The sequence below is a fragment of the Diabrotica undecimpunctata genome, chromosome 8 (assembly GCF_040954645.1).
Source record: "Diabrotica undecimpunctata isolate CICGRU chromosome 8, icDiaUnde3, whole genome shotgun sequence".
Classification (NCBI taxonomy): domain Eukaryota; kingdom Metazoa; phylum Arthropoda; class Insecta; order Coleoptera; family Chrysomelidae; genus Diabrotica; species Diabrotica undecimpunctata.
The window spans coordinates 98,822,218-98,844,744 of NC_092810.1; the positions used below are offsets into that span (position 1 = coordinate 98,822,218).

General features: G+C 32.6%; 1 protein-coding gene across 1 annotated transcript; it reads right to left on the minus strand.

Moving 5' to 3' along the window:
- Nucleotides 1-9,943: 9,943 nt before the first annotated feature.
- LOC140447788 (uncharacterized) lies at nt 9,944-20,795 on the minus strand. Its single transcript, XM_072540645.1, has 2 exons — nt 19,885-20,795; nt 9,944-10,639 (listed from the first exon to the last, which is right to left on the minus strand). Exons 1-2 carry the CDS (start codon nt 20,668-20,670, stop codon nt 10,196-10,198), a joined length of 1,230 nt encoding a protein of 409 aa, XP_072396746.1. The 5' UTR covers nt 20,671-20,795; the 3' UTR covers nt 9,944-10,195.
- Nucleotides 20,796-22,527: the final 1,732 nt, after the last annotated feature.

Genomic DNA, 22,527 nt, shown 5'->3' on the forward strand with positions numbered 1-22,527 from the left:
ACCTACAAACATTTAAAAATAACATTTTCTTGTATATCTAAATTTAAAATCACTTTCTTCTTCAGTATTAATTAATAATTATGATTTTCCCTATCTACCACTTAATATTTTATAAGATTGATTAATAATTTTATGTGATGCACAACCTTTAGTGTAGAATAATTATTTTTTCGTGAAATTATTAAAAAAGAAATTTATCATTTTTTGCCAAATTTTTCAGACATAAAACGGAATATATATACATAATATATACGGACATAACAAGTCAACATCAATAAATATGAACCTTTTAAACCGAGTAAATCGGTACTCACCTGAGGGACCGCAGACGTTCGGATACAATTAGCGTCTCTTTGTAAAGACAATGACGTCGACTTTACTAAAGTAACAAGACATTTCCTTAACACAGACATTACACATTACTCCCCTGAGTTAGTGATAAGTTATAATAAAAAAAATCATTATGAAATTGACTGGCCAGTTGGTTGTGAAAACCAGTGCCAATAAAACACAAAACACACACACACACACACACACACACACACACACACACAAAACGAGTATAAATATTACATCACATAGTTGTTATGTTAAATCTATGTCACTATCACTGTCATCTTTTAAATTGATGATAACATTTTGTATATTATATGTAGGAAAATATGAATTTTCAGCTTTCATGATATGTGAGACTGCATTTTTCCAACTATTCGCATCAATTTTTAGTACTTCCTTTTCAATTAAATGCAGGACAGATGGATTTAAATGTAGCGAAGTATTATTTCTTCGATCTCTTGACTTAAGTTGATGCCACATATGTTCGATTGGGTTAAATACACAGTAATATGGTGGAAGTCTTAAAATCGTATATGACCCATATTTTCGGCATAATTATCAGAAAAGTATTCTTTTTTCAATGCGAAACTTTTTAAAATGTTAAATAAATCCTTCTTAGTATTATCTACGTGAAAATAAATATCTTTGTCATACAAGTAATTCTGTATTGTTATTTTCGTATCGCTTGAACTTAGAATTTTATTTAATCGCCTGCTATGATATGTTGCATTGTCCATAACTATAACACTATTAGGGGGTATGTTGGGTATTAACTTATTTTTGAACCAGTCTTCAAATATATCTGAAGTTGTGGTGTCATGGTAATCGAGACATGAATCACTGATGTTTTTAGCTGATAGAGATAAGGCATTTGAATCCAGCATGGAATATTGTTATTCTTTTTTCTCTATTAGAAGGCGCTTTGGTTGAACAATATTGACTATTATCTACCCAACCTTTTCTCTCGACGATACTGTTTAATTTTGTTTAAATATTCCATTTGCCATATCCGTAAACGATTGGATTCCATAAGTACCTGTCTTTTATCTACTTTTTTGTATTTAAACCCTATACATGGCAAACACATTGCCTTAGAAAAGGCAGTCCGAGATACACGAATTAGGGACGGCGGTACTATTTACAATAGATCGATACAAGTCTTAGCATATGCTGATGACATTGACATAATAGAGCGTAGCAAGCGAGATGTTGAGCAATATCTCCTAGAATTGGAAACAGCGGCGAAACAGGTCGATCTAGTCATCAACGAAGACAAAACCAAGTACATGTTGGTTACAAAGGATCCGATAGCAAATGAGGAACGAGAAACAGTCTTTGGAAGTCATACCTTTGGACGTGTTGACAACTTCACACACTTTGGTTCGCTATTGACTGCTACCAATAAAACAAGCGAAGAAATTAAAAGACAAATAAATCTCACAAATAGGGCATACTATGGACTCCAAAAGCATTTCCACTCAAGAAACATTCAAAGAAGAACTAAAATTATTATATACAAAACATTGCTGAGGCCGGTCCTCACATATGGAGCAGAAACATGGACTCTAACGCAGAAAGATGAAAGACTTTTCTGAATGCTTTTCTGATGAAAGCTAACCACAGGAACACCTATAGGAAGAAGAAGCAAAGGCCGACCGCGAATTAGGTGGTTAGATGGAGTTGAAACCGACTTACGGATATTAAAAATCAGAAGGTGGCAACATGTTGCCAGAAACCGAACAGAATGGCGACGAATCTTAGAGCAGGCCAAGATCCACAGAGGATTGTCGAGCCAAAGATCATGATGATGACATGGCAAACACTTCCAAACAGTTATTCCACCGCGCTTAATTTCAGTGTTGTCGACGTGAAGCCTGTCAACTAATATATCTAGTGTGGGTACAATTTGTTCTTCATTTGCTACTTTGCGACGAATAAGATCTTCATCTGCACGATTGAGCTTCCGAGAAATACTGTTATCCCGTCTTATTAATCTTGGTATAATAGGATTACTTACAATTTTTCTGACTGTGGATAATGGTTTTTTAGTCGAAGTTGTCGTTTCGTGTAAGGCTTCGTTACTGTCCATGTTTTTTTCGACAAGAGTTTGAAAAACATTAGCAATAATTTGTTTTGCATCAGTAGATAAATGTATTCGTTGGCGGTGTTCAGGTTCTAATACTTGAATGAGATCACCTCCTTGTCGATTTGCTTCCGATTCATTAACTGGAGAAATTGCCCTATTATCCTCTGGACTCCAGGGACGCCACATTGTTTCATACAATAAAGGTAAATTTGACTACGTGGATTCACCGGCAACTGTACACACTCTAAAAAAATAAACACTTTTATAACAATACTCAACTAATTTTTTGCACAAACTGAACACACTACAAGCTATTTTGGGACCCCACTGTGCTAACAGATTAACCAGTGATACATAGTACAACATATCTCATAATACACTCCCCGTAAAATTAACCGAACACGTGAAGTTTTGTTGTCTTATTTTTGTTGAAATGTCCCATATAATATTCAAATATATTTAATAAATAAATAAATGTTTTAAAAGTTTGGTAATATGATTAAATTACTTTTTGGTTTATTGTTGGCTGCTGTCTTGGGAAAGAAACGTGTTTTTAATAACAAAGAATAATTTACAATGAGTTCAGAACAAGGACCGTAATCTGTTACTAAATATGATAATAGGCGTTCAATTCGGTATATCGAAGAAACGCTCGGTGTTTCGTGAGGTATATAGAATGCTTTACAAAGATTTTAGACGTCTAAGACCCGCACTGGGAGTTCAAAAAATCATCAAAATTAAAGACGCCAACAATAAGGTAGAGAAGGACAAATATAAAATAACAAATATTGTCGAAGACTTCTACACATCCTTGTACAGCTCGCAAGGCCCGCCTAATGAAACAACAAAGGAGAACGTCAAACGAAAAATAAAAAACGTGGAATCAGAAGTACTACCAAATATAAAGGGATTCGAAATAGAAAGAGCTTTAAAAGAGGTAAAAAATAATAAAGCTCCAGGACACGACGGTATAATTGCCGAGCTCTTGAAAACAAGCAAGACATTAACAATCCATGTACTAACAGAGCTATTTAATAGATGTCTCCATAATAGCAAGATCCTTAAAGACTGGAACGAAAGTCTAGTAATACTCTTACACAAAAAAGGGGACAAATGTGATCTACAGAATTATAGACCTATATCGTTGCCCATTCAAGTATACAAACTATTTATGAGAATTATTAACAACCGGTTAACCTACAAAATGGACAATTACCAACCGGTTGAACAGGCTGGCTTCCGCAAAGGATAAAGTACATCAGACCATCTGCTGACAATGAGAACATTGATAGAGAAGGCAAATGAATACCAACTACCCGTATTTCTTGCATTCGTTGACTATGAAAAGGCGTTTGATAGTATCGAGATGTGGGCCATAGCACAAGCTATTAATAATTGCTGAATAGATTCGAGATATAGGCAACTAATACATAATATATATGAAAATGCAACTATGATTGTACAACTAGACAAAAATACAAATCCCATCCCCATTAAAAGAGGAGTGAGACAAGGAGACGTAATATCGCCAAAGCTTTTTAACCTAGCCCTAGAAGACGTCTTCAAAACTACAAATTGGTCAACCTATGGCATTAACGTCAATGGCAACAAGTTAAACCACCTCAGATTCGCTGACGACGTAGTGATTATAGTGAGCACAATCAAGGAACTGCAAATTATGATGGGGAACTAGCAGCCAGCTCCCAATACATCGTACTAAAAATGAATATGAAAAAAACATAAATAATGACAAACACAGATGACCCCAGACGTATAAGTATAAATGGCAGTGAGGTAGAACAAATCCAGGAATATATCTACCTAGGCCAAATCCTGAGAATTGACAAAGAGAACCAAAGTGCGGAAATTACTAGAAGAGCAAGACTAGCATGGGCGGGATTTGGAAAACTTAGTTTGATACTTAAGAACCGCAAAATACCCTAATACTTGAGGAGCACAGTGTTCAACCAATGCATCCTTTCTATTATGATATATGGATGTCAAGCCTGGACCCTAACCAAGACAAACATAAATAAACTAGCCACAATAGAAAGAACAATGGAAAGAGCAATGTTAGGTATACGACTGTCAGATAAAAAGAGGAACGACTGGGTAAGATCCAAAACAAAAGTCGAGGACATAGCAACAAAAATTACCAAACTTAAATGGAGCTTCGCGGGCCACACTGCTAGACAAAAAGACCAACGTTGGAATACTACAATACATTGGAGACCTTACGAAAGTAAACGACCAAAAGGAAGACCACAGATAAGATGGGTTGATGATATTAAAAGAATAGCCGGAACAAATTGGAAATATGTTGCTCAGGATAGAGAGCGATGGAAGGAGTTGGGAGAGGCCTATGTCCAAACATGGACGACAGAAGGCTAAGAAGAAGAAGAAGAAGAAGACAAAGATTTTAACAAACTAATTATACTCAAGAAGACCTGTACAGGAAAGACCAAGGTCAATAAACGTTGTGGAATATTGGGTTCTTAGATTCTAAGTGCTTCGAGAGAAAACAGTTACTACTACAACTTTGACTATTAAACTGACATATGTTCATAGTAACATAGTTTTACATAACCACCGTTCACAGACTATTAAGTTAACAAAATTTATTATTTTATGTACCTGCTTCATGCCCTTTATTGGACGCCGCTCAACAAAAACAACGCTTGGAATTCTCTCGTGCGCTTATGCAGATTGAAAGAAACGTCCTGTTTACTGATGTCTCGTTTTACGAGATATTATTCACCTGATGATCGACAAAGAGCGTGAAAAATGCCTGGAGAACGCTATGTCCAATTATTTTTTTCTTCTAGAGTACAGTTTACTACTGAATGTGTAATGGATGAGCGGCATTTCTTTGTAAGTACATGCAGATCTTGTTATGTTAGAGGAAGGTGACTTTCATGCCGATAGGTACATCAGTGAACATCTGGAAAAACATGTGGTACCTTATATGTATTTTGTAGGTAAAAATGTTCTCCTAGTGCTGAATAATGTTGAGTCTCATATGCAACACCTTACAGATGTTGGTATTCGAATGCTAGCCTGATCTACCAGACCTTAACTACATATGTAGAGCAATTATGTTATAGCATCGAGAAGAGTGGTTAGGCAAAATTATGGCAAGCTTGAAACCGTTATAGCGTTAAAACACGTAAAAGACCAGAATTTGATATCCAAATTTTAGAAACATTTTATAATGTCAGTTTGACAAATTACACGGTAATATAGAAAAGTGAATGATTATGTTTTGATAAATAAATTATTATTTTGGAACCTGTGTATTTTGTTTTTTATTTTATGGTTTTTTATTGAATACACGATAAAAAATTTTCGTGATAAGTTTTGTATGTTTTGCTTTCATTATATTATTAAATCATTATAAATTATATTTAATTTATACAAAATGCGACTTTAAATACAATTCTGGTAGCAAAACCAGTTAAAGAAGAGATATAATACGAGGTTATTATTTATGTCTACATCAACAGTACAAATATAAACAATACTTATAAAGTTTCTACCTCCACCATGGCCCTTTAAAGTGCTACAAACAACATTCCGCAAACTACTTCCCTTTCATACGTAACAGCTGCAAAATCTACACCGAAACCTTTTTTTCCAAAAAAAAAAAAGAGGTGTTAGTTCTCCACGCAGTTGTTAAAAGTTAAAGCCATTGGTAATATAATCGGACCAAAAAATATTTCTTTTGTATCCAGAACCTTTAACAACAGGATCTGCATGAATCTAGCGAACTTCAAGTAATTTAAGAAGCCTATAAATAAAACCCGAAAGCTTTTGCAGTCCCTCCTGATAATATAATTGTCTTTATCGAGAACGCTTACGGTAGCTGTGACCTTGTCTCAGAAGCATTTAAATCCACAGAAATTTAAAACACATTTTAATTTTGCAATAAATATACCCCACTTTTAAAAAAATATCTTCAAAAATTACATTTGCACGATTAATTACAAAAATTAAAAATAAAGTACATTATGCAACAGATGGTTCTGAAAGTATAGAGAGTCTTGATAATTCCCAGGATGCTTGCGATAAATAATACTTGTCCAATAAATCATAAACCTCGCAAAAATCCAAACACTCTACATATTAATTTTAGCCTTCACACTGATACAATAGAACTGTGACGGATTTTATCCTCGTCTTTCATTGAACAGCTTACTGCTGAGTTTTCTCCTAGTTTCCTATGTCTACAAGAAACAAATTTCATTGATAAATATTTCCGACAACTTGACAATTTTACTGATTGTCAATACATTCGAATTGTCCAACGTACATCGATTAGCAATTTTGATTTAAAACAAACCTCGAAGCTATAGCGGTTTTCAGCTTGGTGCCCTTACAAAATTACAATTTGTTGCATATACATCTCTCCAAACTACTATTTAATAAGTTCAGATTTCAAAGACTTAAGTTCTCAGCTTCCTACATCTTATATTGTAACAGGTGAGTTTAATGCACACAAAGGCTATAGCGGGATAAGATGGTAAAAATTGCACCATGCTCGATTCAGTTCTGGGTCTGGCCATTCGAAAGGACATAATTAAAAACCCACTCACTTAAATTCAACTGAAGTCCCTAGGTGTCTCTGGAGAGTTCGCTATGGAAAAAACGTAAAATAATAATTACACGCTGTATTGCTGCAAAAATCTGAAAAAATTTTAGTAATACAAAACTGCCTGATTTCCTGAGCCCAGGAAAAATATTTGAAATTTTCAGTGATATTTTAGGTTATGTCGAAAATTTTTGGTCAACTTTAAAACAATGTTTTTTTATGGGTTTTTTCCCGTTCTTTCGAATGGCATAGGCATTATTATCATTTTCAACGCGGAAAATATCTAAAAATTGAAAACACTTCTTTTTTTGGTATTTTTCTGAAGTTTTTTACTCATAACCTCAACAACATACACCTAAATTAATGATAATTCATATTTTTATATGTATTCCTACCTTTACAATCGAAATAAGCTATTAAAACTATTTTTTTTTTCTACAGTATGCTCCAAAAACCGAAAACCCCGTTTTTTCGACGTTGTTTTTAAGCTTTCGCTATATAACCTCTAAATTCAGTGTCTAATGGAATGGTAATTTACATTTTCACATGTATCTTTCCCTCTACAATCAAAATCAGATGTTTAAAGCATTAGTTTTATTTCACAACATTGGCAAAAACCGAAAAACCTCGTTTTCTCCATGTTTTTACTACATAACCAATGGATTTACGAACTTTTCGAGTTAGAACCAATGGATTTTAATCTTTCAGACGAGTACGTCAAAACGGCACTCCACAAGGATCTACTCTAAGTCTTACTCTCTTTCTAATTGCAATAAATAGTATTATACATCAAATAAAACTACCATTATTTACTAGTCTATATTCAGATGACTTGTCATTTATCTTAAAACAAACAATGTAACTCTGGGAATACATATGCAGCAAACTATCTTACACACAATTAAAAGCTGGTCGCAAAACACGGATTTTATATTCTCTGGTGAAAAGACACGTTAGTAAATTTTTAGCAAAAGAAAAAATTATCCTAATGTTTAATTAACACTAAATGGAGTTGTCCTGAAACACGCAGAAGAAATAAATTTCTTAGGACTTTCTTTTGAACGTAACTTAAACTGGGAACGCCCTATAACCAATCTGCAAAGTTCTTGTCAATCCAGAATTATTCTACTAAAAAATGCCGTCAAATACCGTATTGGTGAACGAGTAGATTTTTATCATCTATTTTGTCAGCTTTTTCGCTACCAGATAAATTTACTAACTTGCGGCTGCTGTATACTCGTCATGTCTGTTCTCTGCCATGTTATAACCGTGAATGGCAGAGAAGTTAAATAATCTCGCGCTTTTTTTAGTATCTAAAGCTTTGCCAAGATACATTAATTTCAGAACACAAACAAGATTTGAGCTAATATGGGTTGAACACAAAGATCCGTTTTAAATTAACAAAGTTAGGTTTTAATCTGGGTGATTTTCTTAAGACAAGTGACGCTATGAGAAACAATAGCTTCACCAGGCATTCGGCAATTAGCAGATGCGGGTACGGTATCATGTCATTTTATGTAGCCATAGGTGTAGTATAAAATAGTTTTGAATGAAATACTTATTTTTAGTTGAACATGCTTAACTATTACTACTAATCCGTCCAATATACATCTTGCCATGTGGTAAGCCGGGTTTATTTCCAAAAAAGGGTAATGTTGCCCTCGGATCCAAGCTTTTTTCCAGTACTCACAACAGAATCTAGACTGATGTAACTGATGCTTTTCTGTCAAGTATATTTTGTGTATTTCTAGGTAACCCAAAATCCCTACCAAGGTGACACTGTTTTTTTTTGTAGCCCTTCTTCTATCCGAATTGTTGAATAAAGGCCTCTCCCATTTCTCGCCATTCATCCCTGTTGTGTGCTAGGCGTTTCCACATTGGTCCTGCGCCTCTTTTGATACCGTCGCTCCAGCGTATTTGAGGTCTTCCTCTTGGTCTCTTTGCATCGTACGGTCGCCAGTTTCCGACTTCTTTGTTCCATCTACCATCTTCGAGACGTTCGTTGTGTCCAGCCCATTTCCATTTTAATTTAGATGCTTGTTTCGCGGCGTCCTTTATTTTTGTTCTGTTCCGGATTGCTTCGTTCGTTTGCCGATCTATTAGTGAGATACCAAGCATCTGTCGTTCCATGGCTCGCTGAGTTTTTCGAATCTTGTCTATGTTCTTTTTTGTGAATATCCAGGTTTGAGCTTCGTAAGTGAGAACGGGAAGGATACAAGAATCGAACACTTTTGTTCGAAGGTTTTGGGGTATCTTTTTGTCTTTCAGTATGTATGAGAGTTTTCCAAATGCGGCCCATCCCATTCTTACTCGTCTGCTTATTTCGGTAGTTTGGTTTTCTTTGTTTACCTTGATATTCTGACCCAGATATATGTATTCTTCTACATGTTCCACTTTTGTTCATTGGATGGTTATCGTCGGTTGATCATCTTTATTCGACATTAGCTTAGTTTTACTCAGATTCATTTTCAGTCCTTTTTTTATGGATTCCGTATGAAGCTCATCGATCATCGTCTTCAGTTCTTTCCAGCTGTCTGCTATTAGTACTACGTCATCTGCATATCTTAGATGGTTTAAATACTTTCCGTTTATCGATAGTCCCTTCGTTTCCCAATTTAGTGATTTAAAGATGTCTTCAAGTGCGGCAGTAAATAGTTTTGGAGATATGGTTTCTCCCTGTCTTACTCCTCGGTTGATTTTTATTGGCCTCGTTTTCAGGACACTGTTATATACCGGTAAATTGTCAAGTTTTTCTGGATATTCGTACAGTAGACTAGAGTCTAACTTAGGTCTTATCAGAACCTCTAATGGCTGCTTTGGTTAAATGTGAGTATATTGATCCACTTCTACCACTACTTTGAATACATACAGAAGTTGATGAGTCCTATGGAAAATCGCTTATTATTCAGGTTGTTAGATAAAGAAGACTAAGTTTATTAGATCATTTAGCAAAAATAACATATGGCAAATTTACATGAAGTTTTATTTTGGCACATTACTTTATGTAGAAATCTACTAGTTTTACTGGTTTACAATTACAAGCCAAACATTTTTATTAGAATTACAAAAAACTGTACTATTGAAATATAAATTTATTATTCTATTCATATAATTTATTGTTACAAAGATCTGTACTTTAATAGTCGATCATTAATACTACTAAAAGTTCCAGGATAATTTTGAATTTACACAAATGGACCATTGAAAAAGCTATCTACTAATGCTACCAGACGTTGCAAATATTTGTCCCGTGATTTTATTTTCAGGTCATTAGTAAAACCTCCAAAGAACTCGTTACTTTCTTCATCAAAAAGAGCTGGCGTATCATCATTATCAAGATATAGCATTTCTAAGAAGGATAGTGTCAAAAACATGCCATAAGGCAGGTAAATTTTTAAATGTTCTTCGAAAATGCTTCGCGGAAATACTTTGTCAGGGTCACTACCTAATTGTTTTAGATAGGAGCAAAACTCAGTATAGTAATATTCTACAAAATCTTTGAGTTTTAGAACTTCGGTTGGTGATATATTGATGTGTAGAAAAAGAGAAATATCGATAACTGGTGAATGAAGACAAACTGCTTGGAAATCTATCAAAGCCATGCGTAGTGGAACTGTTTTATCGTCCCCCTAAAAAAAAGTAATAATTAATAAGCAACTGACAACCATATCTTTTAGATTTTAACAATTTATCGATCTTAGTTATTGTTCGAAGAAAAAACAGATTACAAAAAGTAACGTTACACATTTTTAGTTAGAATTGTATATTAAACTTCTTAGAAATATAAGTACCGAGAAATAACGAATATTTGTTATAAAATTAAGGAAACTAGATACCTTGGACATTTATTGAGAAATCAGTAAATATAAGTTATTGCAAATAATAATAAAAATTCCGAAATTAAGTTGATACAAAACAAAGCCTACAAAATTAAATAAGTCTTTACAAACAAATTATTAAAATACGGAGAAGAATGTCTATAAGAATGTTATAGTGCCAGAGTTAGATATATTACTCGAGATTGTTTTATATTACCCCAAAATTTAAAATAAAAGATGACGGACGAACACGAATAGGACATGCGGTCTAGGTTATCTCTTATAAACAAATTTAAAAAAAATGATAATGAGGAACAAGAACTAAAAATTTTTAATTTTTAATCTTTTTTAAACTCTTAAATTAACAAGGCGGGGACAATCATTATCCAATGTGAAATTATTTTAAAGATGTATATGTTTAAAACATTATTAAATTAAACAAATTTTATTTTTTCTTACTTGGTGAAAAATTCTTCTTATAATTTAATTTTATCTGTCTTATTTATAATGACAATTCACATATATATTATACAGTAAACCGATAAATTATGGAATAATCGAGAACCGTCGAGTTTTGAGTGAAATCCCGAAACAGGTCGATTTTTGTTATAAAATACCCATCTTATAACGTACATGGGGTAGGGATGATGTCACCGGTATACGTGTAGTGACGTAATCGTTAATTTTTTTTTAAATAGAAATCGGTATAATGCGACACTTCATTTAAACGAAAATTTAATTCTCTATTTAACGACATTACATTTTTAACTAAAATATTTTTTTAAGTGCACAAAAACAATTTTTTTTTTATTTAAATTCAACTAAATTACAACTAACGATTTAATTATTATTGTACTTTAAAGTAACCAAATTATGCATAACAATTATTTTAAATTAAATGCTCGAAATGCCATCCACCGATTTCTTGACAATATGCGGAATCTATGGACACATTCATCAAGTACATTGCTGATGACTTCTGGAGTAATTAGACTCATTTCATGCCTAATTCTATCTTTCAAGTCCTGTAAGTTTTGGGGTCTATTGTCATAAACTTTTGATTTTATGTAAATCCACACGAAAAAGTCTAGAGGTGTTAGATCTGACGACCTTGCTGGCCACTCTATAGAACCTCGTCTTCCGATCCACCTCTTGGGAAAGCAATGATTTAAAAATTGACGTACTTCACGTGCGTAATTCGAAGAAGCTTCATCTTGTTAAAACCAGATATTTTCACTAAGTAAATTTGGATTATTGCAATTTGGATACATATTAGCAAGGACAGGTATAAGTGGATTTGTCAAAAAAGTTAAAAAACGTTCTCCTGTTAGATTTTCTTCAAAGAAAAAAGGGCCAATTATTCTGTCATTAGTGATCCCTTCCCATACATTTACTTTCTGTCATCCATTTACGTCAATAAATATTACAGTAACTATGCCACTATCACTTGCTTGAATTAACATTTGACAAATAGTTTCAGTGTTTATGAGATAACTTTTTGTGTTCATTATTGTTTTTACTTATTTTTGGTTCTTTAAATATTTACTTCAGAAAGTCATGGAAGAAACCCATGATGGCATTTCGAACATTTAATTTAATATAATTGTTATGCATAATTTGGTTACTTTAAAGTACATTATTATGAGTTAAATCATTAGTTGTAATTTAGTTGAATTTAAATAAAAAAAATTGTTTTTGTACCCTTAAAAAAATATTTTAGTTAAAAATTTAATGTCGTTAAATAGAGAATTAAATAAAATTTTATAACAAAAATCGACCTGTTTCAGGATTTCCCTCAAAACTCGACGGTTCTCGAAATAATGATAATATTACATAATTTAGCCGTTCACTGTATATTTTAAAGTAAACGACTTTAACATTATATGGCCAATATTACTGAGCTGCGTTCTTGGGACGACTTTATTGTAAGATAGATCACCTAAAGGTTACATACCGTGGTTTAGCTTAAGTAGCCTGAACGCATGGGTTATTCTCCGAAATAAATATAACTATCATTAAACTCATAATACATTGAGATATTTCCTTGTACTATGCGTATATGCTATGTGAGTATTATCCAGATCTAGTTATATAGCTCACACTTTCTCTAAGGGGAAAATTTACTCATCCCAGATACCTACGGTATCCAATGGATTGGGCTCTGGTCGGGCTCTTTCCTTGTTATCAAGCGCTAGGTGACTTGATATGCTATAGTATCTGCTAAAAATTTTCGAACACATCTATACGTCGAGAGTAGTAGCTTTCCGAATGGTCTTACGGAGGTGTTCATTCAGAGCTAGCTTTTTTATATTTTCCATGAGCTTCTTCAGAATGACGTATTAAATGTACTAGACTAAGTAAAAAATGAACTAAACAACTGCTCGAACATGTTGGTTCATCTGACTTAGACAGCGATATATCTCAAAACTAATTATTTAAATAAAAATATAATTCATGTATAATAATATTTTACAGTGGAACTTAAACAGTTTTCACACCCGCCTACCCTTATTTCAAGTACGTATTAGGAAATATTCACCTGATATTATATGTCTTCAAGAAACTAATTTTAAAGGCAACAATGCGTATAACTTGAACTCATAATATAATGTTTACTATCAAAATAGACAGACAAATCATGCTAGTGGCGGTGTTGCGATATATGCTAAAACCAATTTACAAGTAAACAGAATCACAATTAATACAAACTTAGAAGCAATAGCAGTAACAGTAACAATAGGTACTAATCAAAAAATGAACATATGTAACATTTATATTCCCCCGAGCCAAAATATCCAAGGAAATGAACTTTCCGACTTAATTATGCAAATTCCACCACCAAAATTAATTCTTGGGGACTTTAACAGCCATAATCTTTTATGGAGTTCCGAAGAAATAACTAAAAATGGAAAGTTATTAGCAAACGTAATCAATAGCATGAATTTAACAATAATGAACGACGGAGCTAAAACTCGTTTCGACGCAGCTACTGGGATTTTGTCAGCTATTGACTTGTCTATTTCTGACCCATGAACTTTACTAAATCACACATGGCAAACCGTAGACGATTTATATGGAAGTGATCATTATCCAATAATAGTAACAAAAATTTCCAACCCCACAACAAAAACCAATCCTTTGCAAAAGTGGAAAATTAAGCAAGCCAACTGGAACATTTTTAAAACAAAAATTACTGAAGAAATATCGAATATCCCTATAATTGAAGAAGACATAAACTTAACTTTAAAATTGTTTAATAACTTAATCACTGAAGCCGCCACAATTGCAATGGGAAAAACAAAGTATATAACAAAAAACAAAGTTGTTCCCTGGTGGAATGAAGAGTGTAACTTGGCAATAAAACAAAGTAAAAAAGCTTTAAATACTTTTAAAAGACATAAAACCAATGAGAACTTAATAGAGCTAAAGAAAAAAAGGGCATATGCAAAATAAATTACTACCAGATCTAAAAAAGAGTCTTGGAAAAATACGTTCAAAGTATTAAAAAAAGTCAAGAAGATATCTAGCGTCAGTACACAAAATGGAATAAAATACCTAGAACTGCATGGAAACATAATTAATGAAAACCAAAAAATTGTAGCAGAATTAGCTGAAACATACAGACAAGAATCTACAAATGAAAATTACAGCAATACTTTTTTACGATATCGGGAAGAAGAAGAAGCAAATCCAATAGAAATTTTTGCCAATAACAATGATATAAATACTCCAATTAATAAAACAGAACTATTAGAAACAATCTAAATGTTAAAAGACACATTACCAGGTCCAGATGACATACCCGCAATATATATTCTTAAAACAGTTACCTAACAAAGCTTTAGACTTTCTATTGAATCTTTTTAATACAATCTGGTGTAAACAAAAATTTCCTGACTTATGGAGACAAGCTATTGTCATCCCTATACTAAAATCTAACAAACCGGCTACAGCGGCAGAATCATATAGGCCAATATCACTTACATGTTCTACTTGCAAACTGCTAGAGAAAATAATAAATAATAGACTTATGTGGCATTTGGAACATCACAATTTACTTATACCGGAACAAGCTGGATTTCGTCCTTTGAGATCTACTATAGACAATGTTTTACATTTAGAAAGTCAAATTAATGAAGCCTTTTGTAACAAACAGAAATGCATAGCTGTTTACTTTGACATCCACAAAGCATTTGACTTAGCATGGCGACACAGAATATTAACAAAGCTGCAGACTTGGGGAATTCAAGGAAACATGTTGGCATTTTTGAATAACTTTCTAAATAAAGGCAAATTTTCAGTACGTAGTAATGGAGAACTTTCAAGTATTAAGTCTCAAGATAATGGAACACCACAAGGATCTGTAATTAGCCCTACACTTTTTTTAATAGCAATGAATGATGTTATAAAAAATCTCAAGAGGCCTGCACAGGCTAGATTATATGCTAATGATATGATAATGTTTATCAAAGAAAAAAATATTAACTCGATGGTCAAACTTTTACAAGAAGAACTAAATAAAATCGAAAGTTGGTCTAATAGGAGTGGATTCTATTTTTCAGCTGACAAGACACAATATATTATTTTTTCCAAATAGCCTATTCACACTAACATACCTGCCTTAAAATTCGGCACAAAGTTTTTAAAACGAAGTACAAAGATAAAATATTTAGGCATAACATTCGACGAAACTTTAAGTTGGAAACCACATATTAAACATGGCGATATCATGTTAAAATTGTATAAATCTTCTTAAATGTTTAGCCAACAAACAATGGGGTGCTGACGGAGATACATTATTAGTGTTATATAGAAGCCTAATCCGATCAAAATTGGACTACGGATGCATTGCATATTCTTCAGCGTCGAAGTCAAATTTAAAAATCTTAGACGTTATACACAACAATGCATTACGCATAATCTCTGGAGCTTATAGAACAACTCCTGTTGCAAGCCTCAAGTGGGAACTTGGAGAGCCATCATTACATGAACGACGGAAATTACTTAGTCTATCTTACGCTTCAAAACAATCATCACTACAACCTGACAACCATTTTCTTACTCAGTCATCGTTATCAAATATCAATATAAGAACACATTTACCATTTCAATTAAGGATCAAAAACATTTTAAAATCTATTGAAATCTTTAACTTTCCCTCAACACATTCAGCAAACGTAAACACGCCACCTCCCTGGTTAATACCTTTGCCTACTTTAAATTTAGAACTATCATCATATCATAAATCTGAAACTAATCCACAAATATTTATAAGCAATTATAATAGAATACTTTCTTCTTTCCCTGAATATACCCAAGTTTACACAGATGCATCTAAAACAACTTCTGGTGTAGGATCATCATTTGTTACAAGAGACATAATAAAACGTTTCAAATTGCCCACAGAATCCACTGTGATAAATGGAGAATTGTATGCAATATACAGAGCTCTAATTCACATACAAACAGTCAAACCAGATAAATTCCTTATTATTACTGACTCAATCAATTCCCTTCATATACTGTCAAAAATGTACAATTGCAACCCGATAGCTAAATTAATTAAAAACAAGATGCAGCAGCTGGAAAACAAAACATTAGTCTTCGTTTGGGTACCATCACATATAGGCATTAAAGAAAATTAACTAGCTGATAAAAATGCTCGAGAAATCGCAAATTCCCCAAATATCAGACCGATAATAAAACCATTAGTAGAAGATCTCAATCCGTACTTTAAACAAAAGCTGATATGTAATTGGACTAAATGTTGGGAAGAAAAATCCTCAAAGTTAAAAGAAATTAAACCAAATTTTGGACGATGGACTAACAACGCCCCTAGCCGTTTCCTTCAGGTTGTATTAACCAGAATCCGATTAGGAAACTGCAAACTCACACATGAATATCTCATGAAGAAGGAACCTCGACCAAAATGTACGAGTTGTGACGTGCCGTTAACAGTGAAACACGTATTAACGGAGTGTCCCAAATATAGTGCTGAAAGACTAACTAATAAAATTCCATCAGTTATAAGGGACATTTTTAGTAAGTGCACCAGTGAAAAAAACATTGTGAAATTTTTAAGAGACTGTAACATATTGAACCACATATAAGTATGTTATTTATTTGTTATTTGTAATCATTATTGTTTTCATTAAATTCATCCGCTAATAACCAATATGGTTGATGCGGCTGCCTTTAAATAAAAAAAAAACTACATTTTACATTCTATTTACTTGATAACGTCAAGTTTTATAATATACGAGTACATATATATAGATCGAAGCAGAAGCAAATTTCTATCACTTGCTGTTGCATGGAGTAAATTTCCAATTTATTTCGTATGCTTTAAATGATGATGCATTGGTAAAAAACCATGGACTCAACTGTATAAACACCAAACGTCGACCTGTTTATTCAAGTACGTTTTGATTCCAAGAAAGTGCTAACTGCTTCTTTATTAATTATTTTGTAATGTTGTATTATTTATTGGGCCCAAATTATATTTTATTGTTTAAGGTAACTGTACTCTTTACCGAACATTTCCTATTATCGACCGCAATGAATTTTTTCAGTATTAGACGCATTATGAAAAATCCATATAACTACTGAAACTTTTAACAGTTTCTTTTTATAAAACATAGATATGGCCACATTACAAACATAATCCAGCCGCTGACTAATGCCAAATTTGACAAATTTTAACGGATTTCGCAGTGGTGTTGCAAGACTCCATAAGGCAGGTTAAAAGAATCATTGTCCATGTGTGTTGGCATTATTAAGCGTTTGTTAATATATCAAGGTTAGTATTGCACTTTTACAACAAGATATTAGCACAAAACCACGTTTTTTTTTTTAATTTAATGTGTTCGTTGGTTAATTATTTTCTCTAATTAAAATATATTTACAATTAAAGAACGGTCGGTAAAAGGTGCTTTAAAACTTAAAATCAACCCTTTACCGACTGGGCCGGGCGGTCGGAATCAGGATAATGTAGTCATTGAAAATTGTGAAATTTAAAAAATATTTTAGCATACAATTATTTATAATATATTTTTTTCTTAAATAAATATATTAATTTTAAAGTATTCAAAAGTAGTCTCCTAAAATAATATTTTTTTCACGGTCGGTGACAGAGTACAAAAATATATATTGTGACCTATTACTGACCGAGAATATTATGAACGTTTTCTTTCCAGATTCAAGAAAAACTTTGAGCTATGTCTAAAAACCGAAAAAACTATACCAATGAAAATCTTCAGCAAGCATTGGATTCAATTCGAGATGGAATGTCGTTTGGAAAAACATCAAGAGAATTCGAAATTCCAAAAAGCACCCTAGTTGAAAAAATTCATGAAAAAATATGAAGACGGTGCTACTACTGGGGCCCACTCTGTCCTGACTGCAGCTGAAGAACAAACCATTGTAGATTGGATTATATATTTAGAAACTGTTGGTTTGTCTGTGACAAAAAAATCAACTGTTGGGGTGTGTTACAGAGAACTAGTTCACCGTCTAGAACGAGCAAATAAATTTAAAGACGGAATTCCAGGTCGTCAAATTTTTTTCGCCAGCTCTCTCATCGAGTATGTCACAATATGACCAAACTTCGGACAAATATAACAGAAAAAGTGTAAGAGGTTGGTTTGATAGAGTTTCAGACAATTTAAAAACAAATAATATGGAGAAAGTTCTATCAGACCCACAAAGAATTTTTACTTTTCAGCTTTTTTCTTTCACCAAAAGAAAAATGTGTAATCGTAAGAAAAGGTTCGAAAAAAGTTTATACCAAAATCGCTAATGACTAGAAAAAATTCCTCACGGTAGTTTTGACAGTTTCAGCAAAAGGACAAGTTGTGAAACCTATTGTTCTTTTTCTCTATAAAAGAGTACCAGCCAGTATTCATTTGAAAATGCCTCTGGGCTGCGGTATTGGCCATTCAGACTCCGGGTGGATGACTGGAGAATATTTTTATGAATTCATTACTAATGTATTCTATAAAAAATGGATTGTTGAAAAGAACGTTTCTTTACCTGTTGTGCTTTTTCTAGATGTCCATTCTTCACATTTAACGCTTCATCTAACTGAGTTTTGCAAAAGCAAAGGTATTATAATAATTGCTCTTATGCGTAACTTCACACATCTATTGCAACCACTAGATGTTGCTATTTTTAGGCCTGTTAAACTTTCCTGAATAAACAGGATCCATAATTGAAGTATTAAGAGTAATAGCAAAAAACTAAAACGGGAAGATTTTTCAGGGGAAGAATATGCTGTGGTTACCAATATATTATGTAATTTTTTATGTGTTGTATTACGAATTTATATTTTTTTAAATATTAAATCTTCAACTGCGTTTGTTTTTTTAATTGATCCAGAATATACGATTATTTTAAAATAAATAAGTTAATATAATGTTTTTAATAACCTAAATAAGTCGTTCCCCAAGAAGGTAGCTTATAGGACTGAAATGTCCGGTAATTAGGTGCTTGTGGTCGTTAATGAAAAAAAAAACGGTCGGTGATAAGTGAGTATTTTTCAAGCCGGTCAGTAAAGGGAGCATTTTAATAAAATTGTACATTATTATTAAAATATTTAAAAAAAGAATTAAACTGTGATAACATTTTTTTTAATACTAGCTCAATCGACTAAATTAAAACTTATCTTTAAAAATTATGCAAAGAAAAATAAAAATGTATTCTTATTATTGAATCTGCTTATAAGAAAAACCTTAAGTGGTCGGGAAAAGGTATTGTTACCTTATATCATATTCATTAAGCGGAAGAGCTAGATAATATACCGGTATTGTTCTCATTGTCTAATTAGTAAGTTATTGAATTCTGGCTTGGTCAGACTGGTCGCCACTACTGGCATTCTGCTATGAGGAGCCACCGGTGCAGCTTTAAATAGTTTTTAATCCTAATAACCAACAATACAATGTAATAGCAAAAACAGTACAAAATCTAAAATGCGAAAAGAAACATTTCAAGAAACAATTATGAACACAATGGTTATTAAAACGTTTAAATAACAAATTAGAAAATTCTATAGCACGTACCTTATATTGAAACATCATATTCCCATTGTGACAATCAGCATGAATTAGTGCTTGGTCTTTGGAAACAGTATTACTCACTTCCATAAATCTGGTATAAATACTTTTATCGTTTATATACTTTTCATACACGATGGACAAATCAGGTCTACCAGCTTCTTTTAGAGTTTCTACTAAGATACGTGTCTTTGTGTCAAACAATGTTTTAAATTTTATAAACATATCGGTTAATAACGAAGTACAGGTCTTTGATATGTTATCAAAAACTTCATTCTTTTGATCTTTCAAAGCGAAAGACATGGCATGCAACTTTGCGTAAGATCTTAAGCCCATTTCCAGATGTGCAATATTCATGGGCTGTTCTCTTGGATGTAGCATATAGCCCTCTTTCTTTAAATTTTCTAAAATAACTACTTCATTATCGATTTCTGAAAACGTTTTGTGACACTTTGGTACCATGTCGAAAAAAACAGGAAGCTTTTTATTTTTCTGAAAATCCTGGTATTCTTTAAGAATAGTGCTGTAAAAAAATACTTCTCTCTTGCAAAGGTCCTGCACTATAGAAATGGATTTTTCTGATCCAGAATTCTTCTTGTTCGTTTTTATGACCAGATAAAGAACATCTTTTCCATTTATTGGCTGTAGTAAATTAATTTTAACAAAAAATAATTCCCCTATGTAACCCTCTCCTTTTTGGGTCGTATTTTCAACGGTAAAAGTCAGGTCTTCTGTACCTATGGAACGCTGGATCCAAGAATGTAGTTCATCTTTGCTAAATGTCTCGACCATTCTGCACCTTTTACAAAATACTTCTTACAATTAATTGTACACTTTTAAAACATCAACGGTAGGCAACGGTTTAAGGCACATCAACGGTAGTGTTCGATATTTTAACTCAGCCAAATAACACTGAGATAAATATTATCGTCTGCTAAGTAGAAACAAATTATCTGGCTTATCTAAAACTGTGTATCTATTTTCTATCTACAATATAATATCTACTACAAACAAAACTATTGATGAAAAATTATTCAGAGTATTGTGAAATCTTACAAAATATATTTTCATATATTATAAATATGCTAAATAAATGGTGGGTGTATGGGAAAAGGGATATTATGTTAAAAAAGTATAATTTTGGGAAAACGGGTTTTTCTGATTTATGTGACGACAATACAATTCTATTTTATTTTTTAATAAAATGTGTATTAGCTTCGGCGTATAACTTAATTCTATCGCAACAACACATTTCATGTACTAAATATGCTTTTTTCCATAGCTAATGTTAAAGTGTTGCTAAACAACTGTTTTGAGTAGATAAAGTATCACTTTAACAGCAAGTGTAGATAAAATGTTTTAACTTTTTTTTTTCAATAAAATTTACAAATTCAGGACTTAAACACAATAAGGATTAAAAACAAATAAAATTTTACAATTAACATTATTAGAAATATCTATTTTTGGAGCATCACAACTTGTACTCGTTTGCTTAAACACTTGATTCGAGGTACTGGATTGATTTTCTGGTCCGCCAATTATACACTTGGATACAGCAGTCTTATTGCTTATTGACTCTTCAATGTAAGATTCTGCAACAGATGATATTCCGTTCATTTCGTATTTATTCACTTTGTACACAAAACGCAACAATATTCTCCGCAAAAACCAAAACGTAACATTTGTTGACAGACTAAATCATATCCCTAGCAACGGAGCAACACAATTGCGATTTTTGTGCTAAAAATTACAATTTTCTTTGAAACTAGCAGACCGACTCGACATCGAGTTTTTTAAATAAAATTTTTATTTTGCGAGAAAAATATACAATATATACAATGACCGGAAGTAAAAATATTTTTATCAATAACTCAAAAACTATAAATGATAATTTCGTGAACTTACATTTTTGAACTCTACGTTGAATTCTCTATTGATTTGACTAATAAAAACGAAACCGGAAGTCGACCTCAAAACCGGAATGCAATTTTTAGTTCATCAAATGTCGATATGGATATCATTTAGCAGTTAATTTTGCATGCTGATCACGAATCCGGTGTCAGATTTGCTCTATCTTGACGTTTTATGCGCGTTTCGGGTCACTTCCGGTATCGGATCGCAACCGGAAGTACATATTTAGATTCGTCTCGACGAGACCTTTCGATCCATATATACATTGTGGGGTCTAAAACTTAAAGTAAATTTTAACTTCCGGTCATCTCAAAACCGGAAGTGAATTTTTGTACCAAAAGTATATCTTGACAATCTCATACGTAATACTAATAATATTCCGAAAAAATATTTTAATTATCTAATATGGTTTTTGAGTAAAGTGGTGGACAAGAAAAGGGCTTAGCGTTTTAGTATATAAGATTCTATTTTTTACCTGAACTTGAAGTCTTGCTATAGAAAATGCTATATAGTCTTGCTAAGTACAAATTTATCGTCTTGTACAATAAATAACTATTATATCGAATATTTAAAACAAAAATAGAACATATGCCTCCTTTCACAAAGATTTTTGTACAAAAGGTCTAGGTGCAAACAAATCATATCTAATTATTACTAGTAACTAATTATTGTTATCTCCTTGATCAGATGCATCTGGCAAAATTTCTCTTACAACATCTGTGGTAGGCATTTTTTTTA